This window comes from Argentina anserina, chromosome 4 (genome assembly GCF_933775445.1).
Source record: "Argentina anserina chromosome 4, drPotAnse1.1, whole genome shotgun sequence".
NCBI classification, from domain to species: domain Eukaryota; kingdom Viridiplantae; phylum Streptophyta; class Magnoliopsida; order Rosales; family Rosaceae; genus Argentina; species Argentina anserina.
This window is the reverse complement of record NC_065875.1, coordinates 16618308-16635640: the sequence shown is the minus strand read 5'-3', so window position 1 is coordinate 16635640 and position 17333 is coordinate 16618308. Positions and strand designations below refer to the sequence as shown.

At 37.3% G+C, this 17333-nt stretch overlaps 3 protein-coding genes across 6 annotated transcripts; all 3 read left to right on the top strand.

Moving 5' to 3' along the window:
- Positions 1–1985: 1985 nt before the first annotated feature.
- Positions 1986–6394, top strand: LOC126792274 (uncharacterized). The gene is made up of 7 exons (XM_050518734.1): positions 1986–2165; positions 3836–4237; positions 4269–4765; positions 5250–5523; positions 5610–5841; positions 5937–6055; positions 6131–6394. Exons 1-7 carry the CDS (start codon positions 2046–2048, stop codon positions 6392–6394), a joined length of 1908 nt encoding a protein of 635 aa, XP_050374691.1. The 5' UTR covers positions 1986–2045.
- A 2644-nt stretch (positions 6395–9038) lies between these two features.
- LOC126789817 (probable pectinesterase/pectinesterase inhibitor 21) lies at positions 9039–10845 on the top strand. The gene is made up of 2 exons (XM_050515876.1): positions 9039–10056; positions 10154–10845. The coding sequence occupies exons 1-2, from the start codon at positions 9039–9041 to the stop codon at positions 10843–10845; spliced, it is 1710 nt and encodes a 569-aa protein (XP_050371833.1).
- Positions 10846–11729: 884 nt separating this feature from the next.
- LOC126789815 (condensin-2 complex subunit H2) lies at positions 11730–17125 on the top strand. Of its 4 annotated transcripts, none has more exons than XM_050515873.1 (11): positions 11730–12171; positions 12268–12367; positions 13136–13179; positions 13327–13469; positions 13568–13985; positions 14083–14258; positions 14332–14466; positions 14557–14655; positions 15252–15353; positions 15531–15689; positions 15789–17125. In XM_050515873.1, exons 1-11 carry the CDS (start codon positions 11967–11969, stop codon positions 16170–16172), a joined length of 1965 nt encoding a protein of 654 aa, XP_050371830.1. In that variant the 5' UTR covers positions 11730–11966; the 3' UTR covers positions 16173–17125. The 4 variants fall into 4 exon arrangements, with proteins under 4 accessions (XP_050371830.1, XP_050371829.1, XP_050371832.1 ...); XM_050515872.1 differs by having other exon boundaries at positions 13136–13245; XM_050515875.1 differs by having other exon boundaries at positions 13136–13245; positions 15604–15689; positions 15789–16020.
- Positions 17126–17333: the final 208 nt, after the last annotated feature.

Genomic DNA, 17333 nt, shown 5'->3' with positions numbered 1-17333 from the left:
TTCTTGCCCAGTTCTTATAAACATCAAGATTTCCAAATGCTTAAATCAATAAATCAGCTCTGATAGTCCCCTTGTATTGAATGTTGTTCTTATTAACAGATCTTTAACAATTACGGAAAGGAAAATCAAAATTTATTTTCCAATCAACACAATCAAATCCCCTACCCCAATCTGTCTCCTCCAAACTCCCAGTTTACACTCATAATTTTGCTACTACCCATCAAGCCATGTCTCAACTCCCACTACCAAGTACCAACCTATAAAATTACAACATGGTGCCCATGCCCAGGAGGTTGAGAAATGGCAGAGGAGATGGAGACGAAAAGGAGGAAGTCGGGTGGGTGAGAAGGGGTGAATTGAGTAGGTGTGTTGAGTTTTATGTTCTTTAAATTTAGAACCGTTCATTTGATCTAATGGAGGAGGTTGAAAGTCCTCACCAAGTCTTTAACAACTTGGTCCTCGATGGAAAGGGATCCTATCTCTCTCTTCTTTTCTAGTTGTCAACTGTACCATACCATCTCTCTCTCTCAATTCATTTATGCATCAGATCAATCTGAAACCAAAAATTAAAATTTTATATAGATTGACAAATGGTGTTGGCTCAATGAACTTAAATCCATTTATAGGTAATTGAAAATTGATTGTTCAATCATTAGTTCTTGTTTTACAACAAGGGTCAATTCGATTAGCACTCGTATAAGAGTGGAAGAGCAATAGCTCAATTGAGGAAACCTAATGCCTCTATACTCTATAGTTTCGCTTGAAGAACACATATAAAGTAGTTTGGATGTTTCTATTAAATATAACTACTAAGGTTTGAAAAAAAAAGATACAAAAAATGACCTCTCTCAGTGCATGAGAGAATAAATAAAAGAAAGAGATGCACAGAGGAAATTAAGAAGCTTAGAAAGATGAAATTATGATTCCTTAGAGCAAAAATAAGGGAAATTCAAACCGTACGTATTAGATGCCTCTATTCAAATCGTAATGCATAAAATTAGGGGTGGGCACGGGACGGGACGGGACATGGCTCATCTCACATCCCGTCTTACTCTATTGGGTTTTTAAGAATGCATCACACTCGGAATTAATCCCGGTTAGGACGGGACGGGATCAGGACGGGACGGGACGGGACAAATCCCACATTCCTATGAAGTTAAATAAAAACCTATATTTTTATTTTTTTCATAACAAAGTAATATTCAATAATGAAATTTTAACCAAAAAATGCATATTATGTTCAAAATATTATAATTTACCATTATTATTTGAGTTGATATAATTTTGGAGTTATTAAGAACATGAATTAGTTTCATTTTGATACAAATATATAAGAATTTTTAAGTTTTCATTAAAGGTGGGACGGGACGGGACGAAGTGAGATATAAATTATTCGTCCCACGTCACATCCCACTATTATGAAACGGGACGGAATCAGGACGGGACAAACGTTTTTAGACCTCCGTCTCGTTCCTATGAATTTCGGGACGGGATCGGGATTTCCGTTTTCTATACCCACCCCTACATAAAACTCAAAAACCCCCGTTAGAGAGGGTTCGATTGGCAGGGAGATCATATGGTCCCCATTCGAAAATCCAGTGTTTTTCCGAATTGATCGAGACAAATAGGTTAAGGGAAAGGAAGAGAGAGAAATTTAGAAAAGAGAAGGTAAACAAAGGAAGGAATTGTAGACCATAAGATTCACAAAAGAAAACGTGTCATGATCCTGTCAAAAGCTTAGGTAGCTCAGCTGGAGAATGGGTTAGAAGAGGATCCGAGTCCGAGAGAATAGTGACTGCCGCTAGGTAGTGCGCGTTTGGGGGAGCTTATAAGATGAGGAGAATACCCGTTTGGTAAAAGCATAAAGAACTTACTTATCTTAAAAGCCTAAGTCATTTATGAGGAATAAGCAAAAGTGAGTGACTTCTTCCTTATGATTATAAGTCACCGCGTTTTCGTTTCGGGAATTAAGTGAACTTTAAAAATGACATTGGGTACCCTTGACTATAGCTGAAAATTACTAACTTACCAATATAAAAGCTTAGATGAACAGAAAACCTACCTGCAGAGCGCCTCCATTTCTCTTTTGTTTCGTGGTAGTCTCCTGGTGTGCCTCCATTTTTCAGTTCTCCTTTCCATCTTTGAGGTTTGCAGCTGCTCAAGAGGTAAACAACTTATTTCTCCCCCTTGTTCCTCATTTCTTCTCTTTTTGTTTCTGGGTTTTGATTAGTGATTGAAATTATATATGTGTGAGATCTAGTGTTTCTGTCTTTGAAATTGAATTTCTTTACAAGTGTACTCTATTGTATATCATTCCTGAAAATGATACAAAATAATTCCATCAGATGTACTCTATAATATAGTCAAGAAGTTTGTAATCGTAATGGTGATTGTATATAGATTCATATCTACTCTAATTGATTCCTCTACTTGTCCTCTTTTTTTTAGGCATCATAGAATTCTAGGTTCTAGGATCATCATCAGCAAGTTTAATCCTCTTACATTTCAGCTTGTACAGTTGAACATATAAACATGGCAACACACACACACACAAATAAGAAATGAGAGTTAACTTTGCACCAATTTGGAGAGGAACCAGCTGCTCTATAATATACTATTAATAAATTGTTATTCTGCTGTGGAATTTGGTTTGTACTACTTCCAATAGTGAATAGAGAGAGAAAGAGATAGAGAGAGAGTAGAAACAATGTAAACATTGGCATTACAGTTTGTTGTGTTCAACTAGAAGATTACCAGAAATTGTATGTTTAGTTTGTTTAGAGCAACTCCAATAGAGAGGTCAAATTTTGTTGTTACTAAAGTTTACTAGAGGTAGTAAACTTCTATTGGGGGTATTAAACTTGAAAAACAATATTTCTAAAAGCTATAACACACCTTAAAACGGAGAAAAATCAACTTAGATGCAAAAAAATAAAGTTTACTGGGGTTAGTAAAAATTTTACTAAAGTTTACTAGAGGTAGTAAACTTCTACTGGGGGTATTAAACTTGAAAAACAGTATTTCTAAAGGCCATAACACACCTTAAAATGGAGAAAAATCAACTTAGATGCAAAAAAATAAAGTTTACTGGGGTTAGTAAAAATTTTACTAAAGTTTACTAGAGGTAGTAAACTTCTATTGGGGGTATTAAACTTGAAAAACAGTATTTCTAAAGGCCATAACACACCTTAAAACGGAGAAAAATCAACTTAGATGCAAAAAAAATAAAGTTTACTGGGGTTAGTAAAATTTTTACTAAAGTTTACTAGAGGTAGTAAACTTCTACTGGGGGTATTAAACTTGAAAAACAGTATTTCTAAAGGCCATAACACACCTTAAAACGGAGAAAAATCAACTTAGATGCAAAAAAATAAAGTTTACTGGGGTTAGTAAAAATTTTACTAAAGTTTACTAGAGGTAGTAAATTTCTACTGGGGGTATTAAACTTGAAAAACAGTATTTCTAAAGGCCATAACACACCTTAAAACAGAGAAAAATCAACTTAGATGCAAAAAAATAAAGTTTACTAGGGGTAGTAATCAGCTCCATGGTCCACTTAATCAGCTCCATGGTCCACTTAATCAGCTTCATGGTCCACTTAATTACTAGAGTTTTGGCTGTTTCATAATATAAGAACACTAATATAGATCATCATAGTTCATATGTGCTATGCATATTTGTGTACTATATAAGAACAACTAACGTACTGGACCAAAATGAAGAACACTAAGATACTTGAACATCAACCATGTACAAATTAGATATATACATGTACAAATTTATATATGTTTGTATGCTTCATGTTGATTTATGTCAATCCTCATGTGTTATATAGATGGGATCAGCCGTATGGAATCCGGTATTAGTAGACCTACTTTGTGACTTAGTTATCAAGGAGGTGGAGGCTAATAATCAACCAAATAGTCATTTGAGCAAAGAGGGATGGCAAAATGTGCTAAGTAATTTCAATAGAGAATCGAATAAAAATTATACAAAAAAACAATTGAAAAATAAAGTTGATGTTCTTAAGGGGGAATGGAAATTATGGAAAGATCTAAAAACAAAACATACCGGCCTTGGGTGGGATCCAAGGCTCCAAACCATTGATGCAGAGGACTCTTGGTGGAATCGCCAAATTGCGGTATGTTTTTTTACATCTCAATCAGTTTTTTTTTTCCTTGTGTTCATCTCATCTTCCTTACACTTAAACATGTTACAATTTAACTTTTTTCCTCTCAATTATCTAGGATGAAAGCAATGTTGCAAAGTTTCGAAAGAAAGGAATTCCCCCCGAGTTTGAAGAGAAGTTGGATAGAATGTTTACTGGGACTTCAGCCACGGGTTTGAATGCATATGCACCAGGTTCATCATTGCCTTTACCTAATAGTCCTTTGGAAGAAGAAAACCTTGAAGGAAATGGTGATTCTGAGGATACTGTGGACCCATCCCCCACTTCTACTAAAAGAAAAAGAAGTGTCGTTGAGAAAAAATGCAAAGGTTCGGCTACAAGACCTGGAAGGGTGGGAGGTGCGGCTCTTTTAGCCAAAACAATAGATCGAATGTCTGATGCAATTGAGAGTAGAAGTACAGCAACTTCTAGGAGCAACACCACTATTAAAGAAGTGATGAAGGTAGTTAGCTCGTTACCAGGGGCAGAGCAAGGTAGTAGCTTGTGGTTTTTTTGCACTCGGTTGTTTCTAAATCAAGAAAAGAGAGAAATGTTTTGTACTATGGAAGATCCCGACTTGAAGTTGGCGTGGTTGAAGTTTGAAATGACCGAAAAATAAGTTTGCGTTTAGGGTTTATATTTTCTTTTGCATTGTGTGTTTTTTCTCTTTGCATTGTGTGTTTCTATGGATGTTATTTGGTTGTTTTAACAAAACAAAAGTTAGACAAATTTATGCATTGGTTTACATTTTTTAAGGGATGATTTTGGGCAGGTTGCTTGATTTATATGTAGCATTTTACTTTTACTTCACAACTACATATTTTACAAGTGTAAATTTATATTGGCAGGATCATATGGACAATTCCGAAGAAGATGAAGTCGATGAGGAGATATTCTTGCGATTTGTACAACTCAATGGTCTCCTAATTGAATATTATTATAACAATTATATTCATAAAAATCCTTGCATGACATCATCTCAAACAGGAAATAAGTGGATAATGGAAGTTTTACAAGGTCATGGAAGTCGATGTTACAATGCATTTAGAATGGATAAGGATGTATTTTTTCGTTTATGTAGTGGTTTGGAGGTCGAGTTTAGGACATTGGGTTCAAATATAACAAGTCATATTGAAGTTGTGGGAATGCTAGTATATATACTAGGACATGGATGTGGAAATAGAGATGCACAAGAGCGGTTTATGCATTCGGGTGAAACCATTAGTAGATATTTTGGGCAAGCATTAGATATAGTTGCTTCATTTGGTGATAAAATGATTAAGCCCTTGGATCCAGAATTTAATGGTGTTGCACAAGAGATAATGAGGGATACTAGATACATGCCACATTTTAAGGTAAAAATAATTTGTTACTTAACTATAATATTTTTAATAAAGTTAATTTATTATTGATATTAATTAATGAATGATAACATTTGAAGGATTGTATTGGTGCTATTGATGGAGTGCATATTCCCGCTTCAGTATCTCCTCTAAATGCCACTCCGTATATTGGAAGAAAAGGATTCCCAACACAAAACGTTATGGCAGTTTGTAATTTCGATATGCAATTTATATTTGTATGCGCCGGTTGGGAAGGGTCAGCACATGACACGAGGGTGTTCAAGTCGGTTATTGGAAATCCTAACATGAATTTTCCGAAACCGCCAAGAGGTACTTTATTTTAATATTTACTTTCATTTTTTCCAACTTTTTTGAATTATTTCTAAATAAATTATTTTTCAGATAAATTTTTGTTTTTTTTATAGGAAAATATTATTTGGTAGATGCGGATTACCCACAGATGAATGGATATTTGGGACCTTATAAATGTCTAAAACAACATTTTCAACAATACAGAGGGCGAGAACCAAGAAATGCAAAAGAGGTATTTAACTGAGCACACTCTTCTCTTAGAAGTGTTATAGAACGAACATTTGGTGTTTGGAAAAAAAAATGGAAGATTTTAAAGGACATGCAAGGTTTTTCATTTGAGAAACAAGTGAAGATTGTTATTGCAACCATGACTCTTCATAATTATATAAGAAGATATGCAAATCGTGATGCCCATTTTGTTCGTTGGGCAGAAAGGGTGGTTGACATACCAAATGATGAGGTAGAGATGGATAATGATGGAGGGGAAAATGAGCATGGTCATGATGCACGGGAAATTGAAGCAATAAGAAATGAAATCACTCAAAGTTTGATGAGTGCGCGTATAATATGAAATTATTTGATGCAAATGAAATATATATATATATTGTTATTTGGTTTTGTAATTTAGTTGAATGTATTAAGATATTTTTAATATTATTTGTGTCAATGACAAATGTATTTTGTTATTAAGTATAAGAAAACATAGAACACTTATTAATTTTACTTGAAGTCAATGAGAAAGTAAAAATTAAAATACTAATGTAAAAGGGTAGTGATAGATAAAAAAAGAAGTTAAAAATTCATATTGTATTTGCAAAGAATCAAGAAAGAAAATATACTCTTGGAAAATAAAAAAAAATATTTTAAATTATTTGGTGTCCAAAATTGTCATTATACAAATACAAAGCATAAGCCAGTTTAAGTTTGTCAAACACTCTGCACAACTTATGCCACTAAAAGTCACTTTAAAAAGTCAGTTTACCAAACAGTCAACTACTTAACTTATCAGAAACTTATTCTCAGAAATAAGTATAAGTCAACTTATCTTATAAGTCACAGCTGCGCCAAACACACCCGTAGTGGTCTCAGAACTTTAATCAGTGGGTTGGGGCTCTCTTCCAATGCCAGAACCGTTGATCGATCATTTTTCTGATCTACTTCCTCTTCTCCCAGTTTCTTCTTTGGCTTTGGTAATTCCAATGTGATAGAATCCAATCCGGATTGGGGTTGTGCATTCAAATTTGGTGACGTCAATGGGGTTTGAATCACTTCTTGGGATCGCTTCGGGCTGGACATTGGTTTTTTAGGCGACAAAATGGTTGTAGATTAGATACGCAAAGGATGCGACGCTAGTTCCATTTTGGATCAGGTCTCTTTCCGATCTGGAGTTGACAGGCTGGACCCTTTCAAAGGAAGACTGGGCTCTAATTCGAGACTACGTCACTGGGTTTCCAATCGGTTAATGGGCGGTTACTGGAGCTGACACGTTTTGGAACGGGGCGGTAGCAACACACTTCTTGCGTTATTGTTGCTTTGAAGGCGATATGGGCCTTGACCCATGCTAGGGGATTCCACATGAGGGCAGCTACACTAGGTGGCGGCAAGTTAGACAGATATTTAGATTGGGTTAGGCCTTTGTTTTTGGGCTTTCTTGTAGGCCCAAATTTTATTTTTGCAAGTTTTATTTCTGTTTTGTTTTTCCTGCAATTTTACCTTCTAGATTGAGGGTTTTTTTTTTAAAGGATATGATGCTGAGTGTGTGGGCATAAATAATTACTTGTTAATTATTTTGAATTTTTAATCCGTTGGACCGGTTATTTAGGGAAGTATTCAATATAGTAAGATTTTCATTCATTTTTGAAATAGATTTCGGATATGTTGAATCTAAGTTGAGAAAGAAATAGTTATCCTACTTAATTAAGGGGTTCTGTTGACTTGATCCGCAAGAAAGAACAAAATTGTGTTCTCTATATAAAGGGGTCTTTAGCAAAAAATCGCACACACAATTCAACCAAGCTTTCGCACAACCGCAAAACTAAAGCCTCCCAATAGAGCATCGTTACTGTGTGCACCTTCGCTGCATGTAGAACAAGTCTGAATTACCTCAGCACTGAGTCAAGTCCATCAAGTTGTTATCTTAGCTTATAGCAAACCTAAAGTTTGCACTAGTCAGCAACAATTTGTACAATGTCCCCGCAATCTTGATATTTAGCTCTGCTTATCCCCCAAGCGATTTAAGTAAGAATCGGTAATCTTACAGAGAGATGAAGAAAAATCCTAGCAGTCATCTGCCGCAGGTCTTATTCGAACTCAATTGCAGGTTTAGTTAACACTTGCACTCAGTCGTTTGAGAAGAAAGAAATACATGAGCGCATTCAACAAGTAGAAGTAAGTTGTACCTGACTCATAGGTATTGCCACCGCATGCAGACTGTTCGCCGGAAGTAAAATTCCGCACCACTGAGGGTATTCAATTCATCTGTGCCTCTTGATTTCTAACGAATGTTAATCGAACTTTGTTGGAAGTGATAAAGGTTGTAGAATCTTAGTTAAAACTATTTCCTCACTATTATTTGACGTCCAATATATTCTATTTTTGCTCATCACGATCGATGTGTGACCATATATGCACCCACCGTGCCTATCTTACTTACAGACAAATATAGATCATCTCAAAATCCTTGTTATTTGGATACATGCATGCATAATTCGTTCTGATTAAATATATTATAACTTGTGAATTATTTTCATTTTGGATATAAAAGGCCGGCGAAGCTGACCGCCTTGTGAAAATAATCGAGTAGCTTTCTGGAAGCCTTGCAAAAATCATTGTTCCTACAATCATGCTCGTAAGCTTCTCTTAATTTGTTAATTAACCTAAATTAGGAAATCATCAACCACCGCTAAATTTTAATGGATGGAGAATTACCGCACCTCACGTTTTCTAACTGCAATAACAGTCATTTGGAGATCTTCTCCCTTATAAATTCATCCATTCGCAAGAACATTCCAAGCAGCGGGGCAATAATAAGTATCAACTGCGCACTGCTCAAATAAAATAAAAACAGGGTTCGAATAAGAAGGGGCCCCAACAGCATGCAGCAACTCACCTGAAAAAGAAGAAAATAAGAAAAACAAAGGGAAAAATCTCTTATATCTTTTTCACCACCAGGATACTCGCACCTTTTATCTTAGAGAGCTTATATTACATTCAACATGAACGGAAATAACCGACACGCGAAGAAGAAGAAGATTGCCATCATTGGCGTGTCGGCATTGATCCTGGTGGCCATGGTGGTTGCTGTGGCTGTTGGGGTCACCCGTGGTCAAAAAGGCGGAAAGGACGAAAAGAAACCAGCCACAACATCTAAGGCAATTGAAACCGTCTGCCAACCTACAGATTATAAAGAAACCTGCCAGAATATGTTATCTGAAAAAGCCAGCAATGTAACCGACCCAAAAGAGCTCATCAAGGTTGGGTTCCAAATTGCCATGGAAAAGCTCCAAGAGGTGATCAACAACTCGGACACCTTGAAAGAGCTTGCCAAGGATGATATGGGAAACCAGGCACTTCAGAACTGTAAAGAACTTATTCAGTACTCCATCGACGATCTAAAGAGGTCTGCTGATCAAATCGGTCCTTTTGAAGTCACCAAGCTTAAAGAGTACGTCGAAGACCTCAAGATTTGGCTCAGTGCCTCCATTAACTATGAACAGACTTGCTTGGATGGGTTTGATAATACCGCCGGCGAAGCCGGGGCTAAAATGAAGGACTTTCTAAAGACATCACAAGAACTCACCAAGAACGGACTTGCCATGACCTCTGAAATCAGCAACCTCTTTGGAAACAGTAACATTAAAAACCAACGTCGACTCTTGGCAAATGCTAATACTGACGCTAAGAAGGTACCTAAGATCATCCCAGCATGGATTGAGACACGCAGACTTGACATCGCTACAGCCAATCCCATTTCCCTTAAACCCGACATCATAGTTGCTAAGGACGGAAGTGGAAAGTACAAGACCGTTAATGAGGCGCTCAAGGATATCCCAAAGAATAACGCTGTAAAGACGTTTGTGATCTACATCAAGCAGGGTGTGTACAATGAGCAGGTGGTTCTTGACAAGTACATGACCAATGTCATGTTTATCGGTGATGGCCCTACCAAGACCAAGATCACAGGCAATAAGAACTTTGCCGATGGTGTTCAAACGTTCAAAACTGCAACTGTTGGTGGGTGTCGTTATATGGTTTGTGTAACTTGCATAAATTTGTTAAACTAAACATATCAAGTTGGCTAACGTCTGTCTTTAATTTGTGACACATGTAGCTGTGGTTGGAGACTACTTCATTGCTAAGGACATCGGATTCGAGAACACAGCCGGAGCCAGAGGACACCAAGCTGTGGCACTGCGTGTTCAATCTGACCTGTCCATCTTCTACAACTGCCAAATAGATGGTTACCAAGACACTCTCTATACCCAAACTCATAGGCAATTCTACCGTGATTGCACAATTTCTGGAACCATTGACTTCATCTTTGGTGACGCAGCAGTTGTCTTCCAAAATTGCAAGATGATCATCAGGAAACCCGACCCAAATCAGAGTTGTATGGTCACTGCCCAAGGAAGGATTGACAAGCGTGAGCCTACCGGCATTGTTATCCAAAATTGCACAATCAGTGGCGAGAAGGACTATATTCTATCTGGCAACACCAAAATAGGATACTTGGGTAGGCCATGGAAGCCTTTCTCAAGAACCATCATAATGCAGTCCCAGATAGATGATGTCATTAATCCCATGGGTTGGACGGAGTGGACTGGTAGCACCAATCACGAAACAAGCTGGTTCGGTGAGTTCTCAAACAGGGGACTTGGTGCCGCGACCAATCTTAGGGTAAAGTGGTACAAGTTAGCCACCCCTGAAGATGCCGGTGCATTCACAGCTGGTAATATATTGTCTGGTGATAGGTGGATCAAGCCTAGTGGTGTGCCATATGTGGCTGGAATGATGCGTATATGAAGAAACCAACTATCAATAGATCCTACTGCACATATAGATGATAGAATTGTAATAAGACGATAACATGGTAAACATTTGAGAAAAAAATGTACAAGTAATATAGAGTTAAAATTAAAATACATTATATCATTTATCATTTGAGTTTACCACCAACTTAATCTGTTATGAACAAATTAGAAAAAATTATGTTATTTAATATCCAGTATCTATTTAAATAATTAAATATTATATTTCATTTGCGTCGTGGGTATGATTATGAATGGTAACAATTTCTCCGTACGACTACGAGAACAATTCTTCTCTATATTTTAAATGTTGTTGTTGATAATGGGTGCAACTATCTTCTTCTCAGACAACCAAAAGGGTTGCACATATTTAATTTTGGGAAAATTACTTATTGGTACTAAACCACATTTCAATTAATTTCAAGTTGACAGTAGCAATTAGATTTATAGTTGACAGTAGCAGGTACATTCCAAGTTGACAGTAACAGTTAGATTTATAGTTGACAGTAACATGTACCTTCTAAATCGACAGTAGTAAGTGTCTTCCAAGTCGACAGTAGCAGTTAGTTTTTATAGTCGATAATAGAAGTTAATTTTTACAATCGACAGTAGCAGATAACATCTTCATTGATGGTAGCAAACACTATGGGTCAAAGATGGGTAAAAAAGTAAAATATTTTATGACATGTGGTAACTTGCCATCATTTAGTATTTATTTGTAAATTTTGATTTTTATTTATTCTATCAAATTAAGTAGTGAGTTATTTATAAATTAAATTATTGTCCGATACTTTTAAGTAATTTATTATATAATTTTTAAAATAAATTTACAACCCAACAAAAAAGAAAAGAAAATAAAACACAGTGGGAGCGGGAACACTGCCGTCGAAATAATTTGAACCAATTTTGAGGGACTCGCTCCTTCTTCTTCCTCTTTCATTCAAAACCCAAGCTGTAACGACTTGCAGACTTACCCAAACTCTTCGACTTCTCCACTTTCATTTCCAATTTCTCGAAACCATCCAAAAGACTCACTTTCTCAAAAACCCCCAAATCGAAAACCCTAGTCCTCCACCAAATGCTAATCCACAATGCGGCAAACCCCAATTCAACGCAATGACTAACGCCAGAGCGGAGCCGAGCGGCGGCGGCGGCGGCGCCGGAGGTGAGTTCCACACGGTGCAGGCGGAGCGTGACCTAGAGTCCAATTGGGAACTAGATCTTGCAAAAAAGCTCGAGGAGTATCTGAAGAAGATTTGCTCCGGCGAATTTTCCGTCGAAGCCAGAGCCGACGGCAATGGGTCTGTTAATTTCGTCGAAGGTGGGTTTTTGTATTGAGTTCAGTTTTGAGCTTCTGGGTCTTTTGTATTGGATTGGATTGGGGTTTTTTTTGGTAATTTTGGTTTTGGGTTTGCAGCTGCTATGCTGGTTTATGGTTCGGTTCAGGTGTATAGCCGGAAGGTGGAGTATTTTCACTCTTTGGTGTTGCGAACTTTGGAGTTTCTTTCCCAGAAAAGGTTGGTTCTTTTTTCTTGTCATTACATTACTGTGTGGGGTTTTATGTGTAATATGCCTTTAACTGAGAATCTACATTTCTGGGTTCTATTGGGTTTGAATTGGATAGGTGTAGTTTGAGTAAAAATTGATACTTTATGTCTGTTGGTACATAAGTTGTGCATATGTGGGTTGAGCTTATTATAGATTATGTTTGGTTTTTCCAGCCCTTACAGTATAAGTTTGCTTGTTCTAAAACTAGTTATCAGCCCTGTTTGAGGTTTTTGGGCAAAAAATGATGTTTTGCAAGGTTTCTACATTTAAAGATGCGAGAAGCGCTGAGAGTCCATTATATGTGGTAGCATAATCTAACCTAAGTTTAGTTTGTTCATGTGGTTGACGTTGTGTCTTATAGAAAGTTTGTCTCAGGTGTTGGTCAATCCAAAATCAACATATGCAATTAAGAAACAGAAGGAAGACAGATACCTTATAGTTAGATAGCAGTAAGGAAGCTTTCCTACGCAAAATCAGGATTTCATTGTCTGACTCTGTGGTTTGAACTTCGAACCAAATTGTATTTTTTGCAAGTTTTGTGTTATTTGATGTATTGTTTATGTTCTGTCTAATATGTTAACTCTGAGGAAAAGGTGATATTGATTGTAATGATAATAGCTATCTCATCCAACTTGGGCCTAAGTGTCTTGTTGCACCAACCAATGTTGCTTTCGAATTGCAACGAGGTGTTCATGTTGCAGTAGTTTTAATGGTTCTCTATTCTGTGCTCTAACCAGGCAGAATGACCAGTCAGAAGGGACATCAGTTCAGCCTGAAGAAGGTGGGAGTTCCAATGTGGTTGCTGATGAAGAAAGTGATTGGTTTTGGGGATTAGATGACATTGCAGGTAGCCAGTACTACCTAATTCACTACGTTGATACTTTTGTTGAATCATCGACTGAATTTGATTTATTTATTTATTTTGCAGTGGAAGCAAAATGTTTCTTAGACAATCCTTTGGGCAGAGAAGTTACTTCAAATCTCTTTGTGAAGCCCCCATCAAATCTAGTTGTCCTTGAAGGTGATTGCTTAGATACAACTGGAGATTCTGGAGAACTAGAGTCATATCTGGTACATAATTTCTTTGATTTTCCTATTTTCTTGCCAGTCATTAGTAAACATGTACCTAATGCACTTACATCATTCTGTCACAAATATGATGTTTGCAGTTGGCCACATGTGATCTTTACCGGTATTTCATTCTCTTAGATCCTTGTGATGCTGTAGCAGTTGATGATTATTTGGGCGCGGATGGAGTTAGTCGAGGACAAAGTAGTGTTTATAGGGCCTGCTCAACTCGAGAAAGCTTTCTGTCACCTTCAAGACGTTCAGGAGGGACTGCACATAGGTCACAGAAGTTCCAGGCTATCAATCAGTCTCCTCTGGTTGATTCTCACTTTGAGGTCAATGGTTGTAATATTGGGCCTGACCCTCCTGGCTGCAATACTTTTGATGATGGTACTCATGGGTATGATATGGGTGATAGATACTCAGAGCCTGGGGACTTGGATGATGAGGACGATGATCCTTGGAAGCCTCTGAATCCGCATGAACCTGGGAATTTGAAAGTAAAACCTTTTCAGAAAGGTTGTTTTCATTTGTTTGTTTATCTGGCTTGCTAGGTTGTACATTTAATTCATATGCTCTAAACCCATGCTTTTCTTTTACTATTTTTCCCTACCAGTCAAAGCTTTTATGAGGAAAGGGATACAATCTTCAAAGCAGGCATCTATGGCTGCAATGTTTCCACCAGCGAAGTTGCATGGTCCTATTAGTCCAGAACTCATGGAAATATGGGAGATACGACATCAGGCTGAAGAACAGCAAAGGGGGTCCCAATCTCCTCCACTATTTGAGAAGGTTTGTTTTGTAGATGTGCATTTGTGGTAAATTTTCTTTTCTTGGTTATCTCAACCTTTTCTTTTAATTGTAGCTGCGACAATCGCTTATTGATGGAACACATGAAACCTTTGATGGCTCTTCTAATCCAGTGAATGACAATGCTGAATCCGATAATGATGTTGGGGGTTTTAGGGAACCAAATGCTGTACCGCCTCAGAATAATGAGGTTAGACTGGGGCAGTAAATGTAGATTACTAAAAGTTTTAATTAAAATACAGAATAATTGTATTGCTTGCTACTTGTTGAAATTATGCAGCATGATGATGGTTGTCCTCAATTTGGCCCCGATGAAGCTTTTGGATATGAAGATCCAAATCCTCATGCAAGCTTGGAAGAGTTATGTCGCTCTCACCTAGTAAGTATATTTGTTTCTCACTCAGTGTCCTTGTTCATGGTACTAGTGAAACCTTGAGCTGCATTATAGCATTTCTGCTACTGGACTTTGGAACTTGCTCTGTTTCTAGGTTTCGTTTAGACATGACCATGGTTGCATACTTGATTTGAACATGTCACACTTCCCAATGCTTTGTTTGTTAACTGTGTATGATTTTTCTTATGATTTGTGTGTGATTTTGTGCTGGTAAAATCCATTAAGAATAAGATAACATTTCTTTGTGGCTGGTCGAACAAATTTTAGTGTGCATTGTTTGGTCCCAAATCTTCCTTTGATTGGACCTCCATGTTTTTGCTTATAATCTGCAGAACAATAGAAAATACTCTCAGAAGAAAGAGCAATGCCTTTTCCAGGCATTATTTTCAGGTGTCTAGATTTAGCAGAAACTCCCAGAAAGACTGATCCAATTTCTTCATGGCCATCGCGATGCTTTCTATATTTCACTACTTTGTGTTTGTTCTTGGTATTTCACAAGATTATTTAGGCTCACCTCATAGATATGACAATTGTTAATCTTTTCCTTACTAAAATGTGGCTACCTGTATTTGCTGATGTAGGACACTCTTCTTGCTAGCATAGCTGAAAATGAGAAGCAAACTGAACTCGCTGCTCGTGTTTCATCATGGAAACAGAAAATTGAGCACAATCTGGAAGAGCAAGTAAGTTCCACCATCTGTTTTAAATGATTAATGTTTTGCCTCTTACAACAATACATTCTAAGAAAATAGAACCTAAAAAAAATAAAAGTAAAATGAAGCACCCACTAGTTTCATCAAACATTTTCTTCTTGTTTCTCCTCTGCGTGTTCAAGTTTAAAAAAGCTATATGTCTCATAGGAATCACACCCTCCTTTTGACATTCAAGACTATGGTGAAAGAATTATTGATAGAATATCCGTTGAACCAGAAGATAGAAATGTGTTGCCATTTTCTGAGGTCGTCAAAGGTCAGGGAAAGTATGATGTTGCCAGGAGCTTTTCTGCACTATTGCAACTGGTAAATCTCTTTTTAACGAGAACCTGTTTTCATGCTTAGTTTTGGTTTTGCTGGAATCAAAATGATGTTGGGATTCCCATCTAATACTACAACTTTCAGGTTAACAACGAAAATGTTGAGTTGGATAGGAGTGCAGTTGATGGTGGTCAGCCTGTTTGTTTCACAGCTGCCAATCCTTTCCATGTTCGGCTCCTAAGACATGACAGGAGAAGAGTGGAAACTGGATTTTGGGTGTCAAGAAAGAGAGTTAGATCTCCATTGAGGAAAGCATGTAGAAAAGTTGATAGCAACAAGAATGAAACTGAGAAATCACCCCTCGTCAAGTCATCATCAAAGATTAGTAAATCAATAAAAACATCTACACCAACAAACTGCAAGTTATCTGCCGGAAAGAATGGCGGCACAGGGCGCAGTCCTGATGCTAAGAGGAGAAGAAGCTCTCGATTTGTTGAACCACTTGGTGACCTACATTCTCCAGGGTGACATAAATGTCATGCACGAGGTTTGAGTCTTTTGATCGAGGCCATTTAACACTTTGCTGGACGGCTCAAAGCAGGGTAAGAACAATCCTTGTCAGTGCAGTTGTAGTTTACTGACCTGAATGATAGGAAGCTGTAATATTTATGTTATCAACCTGATGTACACATTAGTAGACAGTAGTGAACAAATTGTAGATGTATCATTCATGGACAGGAAAAAACAAATCTTGCTTTGGGGGCAAACTCAAAAATGCCAACGTGCCATTTTCTGTATAGTCAACAATTGATTGATCTGCACACTTGAATTCAACAAAAACAATAATGCCCTTTTTCTGATAAGCTCGTCATAGTTTGCAACCTGGAGTGAGTTAGCTCGATGGAGTCATGAAGATACAAGTCTTTTCGACTTGAAAGCAACATGCGATCTAAAATGCCGACGCTAACAACTGAATAGGCACGAAAATAAATCGTGAGTTCATAATCATATGATAAGATTTACCTTGGTTCATCGGATCGTATTTCAGTTTTGGACCAAGCACTGCCACAAACAACTTGGAATAGAAAACCAAGCAAGTAGAAAATCCCTTGGCATTAGTCAAAGAAAGTGAAGTTATTGGAATTTCGTGGTGCGAAATTGCGGTTCCTATTAAATTTTGTGATATTAGTGTGAAGACCTAATGTAGCACGTAATGCGGTTACCTGTCTGAACACCAAGAAAATATTGTGCGTCTTCGACGCAAAAGCATAAAGGCTTAGCTCAAGGCCTCAAGTTATGACCCCGAGTCCTCTTCACAATTTCGTTAAGTCTAGCAATCAAACGCATGACTCAGATTTCAGTAGATAATGATAAAGAGTGTGGGAAAAGGGACTTTTTTAACTCCGAAACTTACGGAGAAAGAATTATGATCGTGACAGTTTAACTATAAAGTAATATTCCTTCCAAATTTCTTGAATTTTAACGTGCAAAGTTAAAAAGTTAACACATAATCAATACGTCATAGATTATTTCCTTAGTCAGCCTTTGAGCTAATAGAGAGATTTGTTAATGTTTATTTGCAGGAGTGATCGATTCAGAGTTCAGACAGAGTGAGATATAATGTCGTGGCTCCTCAACATGTTCAAAGACTCCTCACAAAGATTCTTGTGAGTGGCAGTGTGGCACCAT